The following is an 11,357-nucleotide window of genomic DNA, read 5'->3' on the forward strand; positions in this document are numbered from 1 at the left end:
TTATATATTCTTTGACAAATTCAATACTGCCTCTTACATTAGATATAATCTGTGTCTCAAGGGAATGAATAACTTTTGCTTTTGTAGTAAATTAAATTCATCAAAACGTTACGCAAATTGTTGAAGAAATACATTTGTTATTAAAATAAGATCAGAGAATAAAAAAATTGCAAAAAATGTTAGTTATGATCATAGGTATTTACGACAAAAAAAAAATTACAATATATTGTGATGATGACAAAGGATAAAAGAATTTTTTGTACAGGTTTTTCAGTACTAGAATCTCACGGTTATATCAATTTGCTTTAAACTTGAAAGATAAGAACACAATGGGTTAGCATAATTAGTAAAATAGTACTAATTACTAACCAGTTAGCTTACTTACGACATTTTAGAGATGTCTTTTTTTTATATTACATAAGGTGGCAAACGAGCAAGCGATAACCTGAAACCGTCAAAATGGCGACGCGACCGCTGCCCATAGACATCCATAGACATGTTGCAAATAACTGCCAGCTTGTGAACAGTAAGGGCTAACTATTTGGCTCTTTTAATTATTAACTACCAAAATATATGTAAACTTCATCCAATGTTAACTATGAGCTAATATAAACATATTTAAACACATTTAGATATGATTACAACAGTTATATCGCTCTGCAAATAATCAAGGCAATGGATACGTGCCAAAACTACATTACGGCTGTTGTACACATTATTATAACTCTGATATCTAAAAATCATAATTCAGTTATTGTTGAATTATAAATAAAACATTTTCTAGACGTTCTTAAAGTATGCAAACGTAATTTTATAAATCACTAGCTGTTGCTCACGACTTCGCCCGCGTGAAATTAAATAAAAATTTAGCTTATGTTACTCACTGATAACGTAGCTTTTTAATGGTAAAATAATATTTGAAATCGAGCCAGTAGTTTTTGATTTATTTCAATACATACAAAAATACAAAACTCTTTTCTCTTTATAATGTTAGGTATAGATATAGTCGGTAATTTTTAAAAACAAATTAATTATGTACTGTTTAAAAATTAAGCATACAATTTTACCGTGGGCGCCGACATTGTTACCTTCGTTGCGCGATGAATCATTACTATGAAGTCATCGGTGTGCAGTGTCTTTAATTGGAGCCATGGCTTCTTTGATAATGCGGCTAGAGGGTATACCGTGAATACTAATCAATGTACCACGAAGGATATCCCCTTGCACATATTAGGGTTCCGTTAACACCTTCAATGCTACTGAACTACTATGAATAATTCTTAAAGGCATTCAACTAAATTACTAATATAATAAATGCAAAAGTTTAGATGGCTGGATGTTTGTTGGAGTTTGTAGCTTAAACGGCTGTACAGATCTCGATGAAATTTGGCATAGATATGGAAGATAGTCTGGACTCATAGGTTACATATTTGTTGTTGACGGAGTCGCGGGCGAAATCTAGTATTATTAAAAAAGAAGATTAACTTCATTTTCGTTTGTGTTTTGAAATCGGAAGGAGGCAAATAATGTTTAGGTAAGTTTGACCTCTTTCATCTACTTTAAAAGCCTATTCTAATAGAAAAAGCTACGATAACATTCTTTGATGTGCCTTATACCAACCTATTTAGAACAAACGAAAGAGCGATCGCGTGCCAAGAACCTAGCTTATGTTCTATTGTGTGATTAAGTGTCATTGATTATTACTAAAAGACGTTTAACTCAACCATGTAAAGCCAACTCAGGCAAAGTCTACAGCTTTCATTGCGTTTAATAGTAGCGTCGATATTTTTGCTATACATAAAAAGATTCTTGTAATTAATACTTCCGATAATTACGTACATCATCCTTCTTAACCTACTCCCGTAAGGACGGCGCAACAGGTTTTTGTCCTCCCCGTAACTCTGTCATACGTCATCTCAGTCATCACTCCCTTTTGGATCATGTGTCATGCAATCCATCCATCTCATTCTAGGTCTACCTCTACCGGTGTACCGTCACGTTCATAACTAACATTCATTTCATAAGATTATTTGTTCTCCTTGTCACATGCGATTCATCCCTCATTTATAATTATTAAGCCGTGTTTGATATTTGATTAAATCTTCCAGTTATTCATAATCGTGATAACAGATATGCATATATGTGAATCAGATATTAATTCCATACGTCAATACAATTAATCTACAGTAATATTATAAGGAGAAAAGATTTGGATTTTTAGATTTTTGTATGTATTGGATTTGGATGACTCTAAAAGGATTTCGAATTTTTTTCACCAATTAAAAGTTTCGTTATCAGTGAGTAACATAGGCTAAGTTTTTATTATTTTTAAATTTCACACAAAATCGCGAGCAACAGCTAGTCGAATTGATAAATGTAATAAATCAGTACATAGAATTATTCACATTATTTTCTGTAATATTTGCATTTAACGAGACCCTGACTCATAGTTAAGGGTATAACCATCATGACTAACACCAACCTATAAAAAGGGTCGAAAGTTAGCGTGAGTTGAAACAATCAATAGTTTTACCCGACAATCGTAAACATTAGAGATTTAGGTCATGAAACATAATGGCAAGGAATAAAAAGTTGGTATACACGATGACATCATTTCACGCCACTCGTTCACCTTCAGACTGAAATACACCAGGGATTGAGGTGTCACGCGGTGCTAGGGGTTTACGTCAAGTAAACAAAAAGGTTATGATGAATCTAGGATATAAATATTTATGGTTTAACGCCGGTTTCTAAAAACTTTCATTCGTTAAGGAAAATATTGCAATGGGCATCGTAATTAAATGCGAGTATTTTGTAGTTGTAATTCAAAGAGGTTTGTTATAATAGTTTTTTGTTATAGGAATGATTCTTGAAGATTAATTTCTTGTAATAGTTTTTGTGCAAGGGCAAAAAATGCATTGTCTTGAAGAGGCCCAGGCTAAGGTTGGCAAAACAGATAACTATCGATGTTTTTCTCATGTCCTTAAATGAATAAAGACTGAGACATAACAGGGCCAAAATGAGTCAGGTGGAAATACTAAATAATATTTACCTTAAACGTTATCCTCGATATGTTTGAGCCTAACAAAGCATACTAATATAGAATATTTTCATTATTCACGGTGATTATTTGTCAATGATGTTAGTATCTTTTTAAACTATTTATGTTAAAAAACATAACATTATCAACACTTTTTTGTAACTACCTTCAAATAAAAAAAATCATAAGTTTATGTTCAAAATCTTTACTTTTTCATACGAAGTAAATAGTACGTACATTACCGAAGTCCCAAAAAGTGTTAGAGTGTAACAAGTATAGTGCATTTACACAATTCATTTTGCATTACCAAGGTAACAGGTGATGAATCTCCATTAACACTACCACTTCGAGAACGAGACCGACAAAATATACGTCGACAAAACGCACCGCAACCACACCGGCCACCGCACACCATGTTTACACAAAACTTTACAATATTCACGTAACGAATGATACACGAAAATAAACAGCTATTGACCGATTTGTGGGTCACGTCTGTTACCCACGAGAGACCGCGTTGTTATGATCCCATTGCCAATTCTTAGTACATCGTTCGGTGCGACAAATATATCGCAACTCTCTTTCTCAAGAATTGTTATCAACTGTTTACATTTCAGTACAAACTACTGTTAGAAAATCGTTTATGAGGAAAAATTGTGTAAAAGGATACGACTATTAACTAAATGTGGTAACCAGTCTTAACAATTGTTTTCAGTAAGTTTTAGTAAAGAATTACTTAGGTATGTGATAAATCCGTGTTGTGAGTACGATTTTAGCGTTTTTATTTAGAGTTGAAATAAGTACCCATAGTACACATAACATACGTGTCGACAGATTCTCAGACATAGCTATCTTACCTTTGACTAGCACTGATAGTAGAATCTATCGATGGTTTTAAACCTGTTGAAAAATCGATCGATATTAATCTTTAATCCCAACTAATCCTAATCCTTGTATAGAGTGAAATTAATTGATCAACGAGAAGAACTTCTCGGAATTAAACAACGTTGAAGTGATACGATCGATTTTTGCTTAATCATGTTTATGCATTTTTTGTCGAGACACAGTTTATTGAAAAACACACGATAGAATTCCAATAGCCAAGTCAATTGATATCGAAGGCCAAGGATAGTCACCGGAAACGATAATCGAAACTTACGAATCGCAGTATAAACGCAAGCGAAGACAGTCCAATCGTATTTGTAACATTGGTAGCAAGTTTAAGAGTACTCTCAATACTTATGTTATTTCTGGCAAATTGACATTAAACATATTTAGATAACCTTTACGTAATGTAATGTAACATAAAAACTCAAACACTATTGAACAGTGTTTTTTTTTGTTAAGTAACTTTTCATCATTATTGGTCATAAAAAGTTGCGTAGCGACATTTTAGCCGATAATTTGTAAAAAAACTTAAAACTGCCAAAATGCGTGACCTTGTGAGGCCGAAAAAACAACGAAGGGCCAAAGGAGAAAGGCCAATGACCTTCTAAGCATTGACTGTATTGGTCTGCAAACAAACGACCACTCAATTTTATTTGAAACACATTTGGTACTTAACATGGAAAGCAAACCAGGTTTTTCTTCTCATAAAGATACATTGTGGTTTTCTTTTTCTTTCTCTCTCTGTCAATCTCTCACTGCCACAATTGATATTACAACCTGTTTAATTGAATATTTTTGCAAGTAAACTCATGTTTTAAGAAAATTTTGAATGAAAGTCAAGAAAATTTAGATAATTAATATAAGGATGAGCAATATCCAAGAACAGCATTTGCCCAGGCAGAACAGAAAAAGTATATTTCCCTTCCCACACATAACATCTAATGATAAATTCACTTTCTCTTTCCTACCTTTGAGTAAATTTTAATTATCATGCTATAATTGTCGGGGATGGATTAACTTATTATTCTTTAATAAAAGCAAATGATGTTTACACCATCCAAAAATTGAAGAACTATTGGCATTGACTACTAAATAATATTTTTATTTTCTTATCTCAATGGTTCTTACCTCGTAGTCCAAGGCATCTTCAGCGAAATCAAACTCTACAACTTCCCTCGGCATAAGTCCTTCTTCCACGCTATAATCCATTTTTATACAATTTACACATTTAAAAACATCACCAGGCATATTTAAACCGAAGCCACAATCAGAAATATTTTATTGAATCTAGTTAAAATGAACATCGCACATTTTTATAACTTAACAACTTTTACACTAATAAATAATTTACAAAATATTTCCTTTATCTCAAAAACTATCAATATGAAAACAAGTACTTTGTTTTGATTTCTAATGTGACACATCAATGACATTGACAAGTATTGGTAGGATTTAGTAGGAATTCAGAATGCAGATAATTACATAGATATGGAAATAAATAGATAGGCGATTAGGTAATGATTACTTTTGCTTCGTTGTCTGTCTTAAACTCCCCTTTTGATATGACTTACGATTAATTGATATTTACGTCTCAATATCGCCGAAAAAAATGGCGAAAACCAGATGGCCACAAATGCATAGCCTGTCTATTTATAGAGGTCAATAAATAATGCTCACTCTTACATTGGTAGTTGGGTTTATTAAAGTAATTAATTTATTTATGGTATGTTGTGTGATATCCATAATGCGAATTTAATAAAAACACATTTCGTTGGTATATATTTTATTTATTGGAATGTTACTTAGAGCTACATAGAGAAGTGACGCGCAGATCGAGTATAACTAAAATCTGCAAAACGTTGCGAGTGGGGAAAAAGTCGTCCAAAATTATTTATGGCGGTTAACAAAAACGCTTTGGCTCTCGATACAAAATTGTACATACGCGGAGCATAAACAACGCCTATTTCAATACAAATACCTATAATTATCAAATGGTGGGAAGTGCTTTTTAATTGATACGAAGCAATTCAGACATTAATCATGCGTATACAGAATCAGTCGCAACAACATATATAAATTGATAACATACAAATATATAAATATAGCAGTAATAATATAGTACGATTACAGAGTGGTCTAATGGCATAAATACATCAAAAACAGCACCTATTTCATACCAAAAAAATTTAAGTATCACTTTTGTTATGAAAAAGCATTTTTCGTATATTTAACAGCAAACATACCTCGTCAATAATACATTAAAAATGTTTAAATACAGTACAATTTCTACACCAAACAATATTTTTTAGCTTTTATTTATACATTGTCTAAAAGACATCAAAAACAATTGACATGTAAGCTCTGAAATATAATGTAACAAAAATGATTAAGAAAGCTTTTATGTATATCGTTTTTAATTAATAATTTGTTCAGTCAAGGAACATCTAGGTTATAAAAAAGAGAATAATGTATTTCTCAATACATTCTTAATTTTTTCATTTAAAAAATCTTACATGCAGAAAAAGTAACATTATTTGTTTTTTAACTTTCCGTATCAGAATAAACGTGACAATACGTATGAAATAAAATGTTATAATACATTTTGAAGAAAACATCGAATTTTATTATCGATAAAACCACTGAGATGTCAAAGCAAGCTAAACTGGATTTTCAATCTATGGTTAATACAATAAAAAATGCTGCCTAAAAACGTAACAACCTTTAAACATAAGTCTTAGATACAGTCACAAACATATTTTAAGTATAAGAAATAAAAAAAAACTTAAACTAATAAAGCTTTCATTTCATCTTGATATTCTAATCTTATAAAATAATGGTCTGTACAAACCTGCATTACAAAGTCAGAAGTAACGTTTTTAGGTTAATTTAAAAATATTCTAACTTCAAATCTATTCATTCAATAGTTTTTATAGTTTGAAAATTTTCAAATTCATAAGTAGTTCATATAAAAACTTGCAATGGATTTCTTCCTTTTGTCTTTAATTTTTAAGGGACCAGATGTGAAATATTTTGATGCTAATGTCATTTAACACTGACATACTCACAGTTTCTCCTAAGATGTTATCAATAATTGAAGAACATATTTTTAATTATACAAGAATGTTTTTATAGTCTAACAAATATATCTGGCCAGTGAGAAAGGTTCTGCTATCTGCTAAATGTATAAAACGCAGACTAAAATAACATAATAGAAAAAAATTATAAGACAGTTCCAGTACAACAGTGATTTTTGGCGCTTTTTTGTCTTAGTGAGCGGTCAGTTTGACTTCCCACCGGGTCAGATATCCTTATTGGACTATATTAAAAAAAAGTATAACAGTAATTTTACCTCCTCAGTTGGAATACCGATTTTTGTGTGTAGTTCATATAAATGATGTACCAGTTTGCTTAATGATTGTCTAAAAGCAGCTTTGTGCTAACGAAACACTCATACTGTACTAATATTTGGCAGGTTCAAGTCTGTTTACAAATAACAAATTACATTCTAATCTTAGATTAATTTTAAATTAGGCTATTTAAATTCATACTGCACACAACTCGAGTCTTTAGACGAATGAAAACGTCTATATTTCAAATCAAGGCCTAAACACGTCTTACGTTGAAATTAGTAAATACCTAGATCGCATATTTACTAAAAAAAATAAAACACCACTTGTAACGTTTGTTCACATTATTTAGATCTAAATTTGAAACAGCTTATTACATAGTTACTAAATTAAAATATAAATTGACTTGTGATAAATTCACAAAATCGCTTCGCGTAAAATCTACACAACATCAATTGGTGTTCTTAAATTCTTAAACACTAAGTTATTGTTTAATTATTTTTGGATAACTACATGAATAAATTAGTTAAGTGATTATAAAATACGACTTCCATAAAATCTAACGGTATTCATTTTATATCCCTGTTTCAAATAAAGACTTACATTTTATAAACGAAAAGCATATGCTTTATAGTTTTGCAAGAATACTTAACAAAACTATTATAGTAATATTTCCATTGCCATATAAAATATGATTCGTAATTCTTATAAAATGTCACAATTTTTTATGAAAATAAAGAAAAATACAAAAAAGAATTGATTACTAGAATTGTAACTATTCGGCTTAACTCAGCCCCTGAAATATTTTACGAGTGGCGCCTGACACAAAAATTTAGAACTTAGGTGACAATGAAATATTGGCAATAATAAAATACTAGGGGCTACTAAGTTGCTTAAATCCTTTAAATTTAGAGATGATTAAATTCCATTACATCTTAATTTGAAACAGGGTATAAATATCGTCCAACACGTGATGTAACAACGTACGTTACCGTATAATTCCACTACAACACTTGTGTCAATTCATTTTCAGACAGATACAAGTTACATCAGTGGAATTGTACGTTAACAGCAGGTAACAGCAACGTTCAATAATGTACAACAACAGAACACGGCCGCCATGTTCGCCAAACAAGCACAAAGGCACAAAATTCATAAGAAACAGCGCATATCGCTATGAAATCGATCACGCAAATACTTTTGAAATTCATTTAGTTTGTACTAGATATTTTAGTAAAAATCAGCCAAAATAGCCAAGTTACTGTTTTCTATAAATATATTTAAAAACACAGTGTTCTTTACAGTGGTTTAACATCTGATGTCCTCATTATATTGAATATTTCGTACAAACTATATTTATTCCGAAGTATTTAAGTTATTGAAAATCGATACTTCAAGTTACATCGTTGTTTAATGAATGCATATATTTTATATAGCAAATGTTTTATAAATAACTCGTTGTACTAACGATAAAATGAATCGTTTACGTAATCGTTGAAAGCATCCTACGATATTGAGATAATCTTAGGCCAGTACTTGGTATTAAACATTTCAAACACTTATTTCATAAAATTTCGATCACTACCATTATTTGAGTGGATAAATTGACAATTAGCACATAATTTTATCTTGTATTTCGTATTATATTACTAGGCCAGAATTGTTTATAGAATCAATTCGTTAAATACATGAAAACGGTACTTGCTAACTCAGAAGTTTGGGGCTTTGAAGACCTCATATTTTCGTCGTTAGATACGTCAAAGTGACCCTTTAACTTTAGTTCCAAATGTAGTTTTGGAGAATGGTGAAATGTTAAATTTAATGTCTACTGTCTGTCGACGGTTCTTTTAAGCCACTGTGTGAAGTGTCTCAGTTGCCACACCGCTCGAGCAGATTCTTCTCTCAGCCGAGCGTTGTGACGTCTCAAACGGCGCACCTGAAAATAATAATCAAATATTTAGTAAAATGCTGTATAAGTGAGGTTACTTAAAGTAAAAGTACACTTTAATATAGTAATGATCGCGAATTCTTTAACAAAACTCTTCTATTACAGCTACTAAAACTTGAATGTTTAGTTTGTTGGCTAGAAATTTAGTGAGGTATCGAAAATTTATTAGCTAGTCTAGAATTTACTAATTTACTCGACTATATATTGTTCATATACATTTTAATTACTAAACTATTTGCTATCCGACTAACAAACTTACTATAAATTATACATAAATCACCTACAGCTCAAAACTCTTACCAATATTGCAATAATTCCAGGTACTTTGCAGCCCGCATCCAGGGCAAACGTCAATTGAAATAGAACCTTATACCGTACAAAATAAAGTTTATTTTGCGCTAACCTCTTCCTCCAGCTGGTTGTTCTGTCGCTGCGCGGTCACAGCGTCCGCCTCCAGTGTGGCGACTCTAGCCGCCAGCCCGCAGCCGCATGTCGCGCTGGCCCCGCCCACTGCACTGGCCCCGCCCACAACACTCGCCCCGCCCACTGACACGTTCGGACTGTTCGACATCACTGTTGATATTGAAGTCTCTGATATCTGCAATTAAGACAAACATGTTTTACGATCCAAATAGGGTGAACAGAGATGCCAACATCCGATTGAAGAATACAGCAGCAAAACGTACGACAATGAAAACAGGTCTTCAGTGTTCCCCACAAGTAAACAATGATATCAGCATTAAATAACTTTAGTTATGAATTAAAAATAAATGGCAGTGTCTAAAATTGTTTTTTTTTTATGTTTTGATTATCTTTACAATTTTATCTACTAATAAACTTGGTACGCGTTCTGTTAGTTTACAAAACCACCTCCCATGCAAAAAATAGGCAAGTCCCTTAATTATAAAGCATTTAAATACTGACCGGTGGCTCCGGCCAAGAGTCCTGTGAGGGCTCACTTGTGGGATTGTCCAATGATTCTAAATTATCCATTGTCGGGTACTGGTGTTCTTCGCAAATCTGGAAATATATGAATATACTAAACAAAACTTGGATCATGTAGTCTGCTATACCGTATCAGAAAAATAGCTTTGCACCTTATAAGAGAATATTATTAATTTATTTATTATTCTTTTTGCAAAACAAATAGTATACATACATTTAAACTATGGTAATACAAAATTTGCACAATGGCGGCCTTTTTCCTATAAGTAATATCTTACAGGCCACCCAGTGAAACAGAAGTATGTATGGATTCTAAGTAGGATATGCTTAAGAAGGGGGTAAATTCAGATATGCGGTTAATAGAAATGTATCGAACTATGCCGATCATTCGCAGGGACAAAGGCAGATTGATGATTATAATTTTCAAACGTCACAATTGTATCGTAGAGACAGTGTTAATACCATGTTTATGTATGTTACGAAGGTAGCATACCTGCAGCATGGCCCTGGTGGCGGTGTGCACCAGCGTGGCCCAGTCGAGCGCGGCGGCGTCGGGCAGCGGCAGCGGCGCGCGCCCCGCCCCGCCCTCGCCCGCGCCCTCCCCCAGCTCCGCCTCCATTAGACGCATTAGCTCCTCCTACAAGTTAACAAAACATATTACTATACTGTCCTAGTTTTTACAAATATAATATTCGTAAGATTTACACCGGTAGATATGGACGGATTGCGTGAAAGGTGACATGATCAAGAAAGGAGTGATGACTGAGATGACGGATGATAGAGTGCTTTGGAGGACGAAAACCCGGTGCGCCGACCCTACGGAAGTAGGATAAGGCAGGGGAGATGACGATCATGAATATTCGTAACATTTCTTACCACGATTAGGTTGTTTTTGATCCCGATATTTCGGGCACAGTTAATTTTTTTTCAGTTGTAAACGATGTACATTTTTAATCTTTATTCTGTATTTGAGTTTATATTTTTCTAGGTAAAGTCACTTTAAATGCAAATATGTTTCTATACAGGCTAGCTTAAAAGCAGTGCATGAACGCACTGCCTGGGCGTTAGCTGAGTTTTTCACTTTTTCTAACATAAATTTGACTAGCTTAAACTTTCTTTTCATTACTAATATTATAAAGCGGAAAATTCTGTACTTATTTGAATCATTTCAAAAGTACTGGGGCGATTT

At 32.7% G+C, this 11,357-nt stretch overlaps 2 protein-coding genes across 2 annotated transcripts in view; both read right to left on the reverse strand.

Moving 5' to 3' along the window:
- The window catches only part of LOC106102038 (galectin-7-like), an 8,920-nt gene extending 3,585 nt beyond the window's left edge, over positions 1-5,335 (reverse strand). The window contains exon 1 of the mRNA XM_013281431.1: positions 5,057-5,335. Within this exon, the coding sequence (XP_013136885.1) occupies positions 5,057-5,073 (17 nt within the window). The 5' untranslated portion in view covers positions 5,074-5,335. The remainder of the gene's footprint in view (positions 1-5,056) is intronic.
- Positions 5,336-5,703: 368 nt separating this feature from the next.
- LOC106101956 (signal-induced proliferation-associated 1-like protein 2) overlaps positions 5,704-11,357 on the reverse strand; it is a 13,317-nt gene continuing 7,663 nt past the window's right edge. The window contains exons 10-13 of the mRNA XM_013281347.1: positions 10,662-10,805; positions 10,148-10,243; positions 9,627-9,821; positions 5,704-9,211 (exon numbers count right to left, since the gene is read on the reverse strand). Of these exons, the coding sequence (XP_013136801.1) occupies positions 9,101-9,211; positions 9,627-9,821; positions 10,148-10,243; positions 10,662-10,805 (546 nt within the window). The 3' untranslated portion in view covers positions 5,704-9,100. The remainder of the gene's footprint in view (positions 9,212-9,626; positions 9,822-10,147; positions 10,244-10,661; positions 10,806-11,357) is intronic.

This window comes from Papilio polytes, unplaced genomic scaffold (genome assembly GCF_000836215.1).
Source record: "Papilio polytes unplaced genomic scaffold, Ppol_1.0 DF823934.1, whole genome shotgun sequence".
In the NCBI taxonomy this organism is placed as follows: Eukaryota; Metazoa; Arthropoda; class Insecta; order Lepidoptera; family Papilionidae; genus Papilio; species Papilio polytes.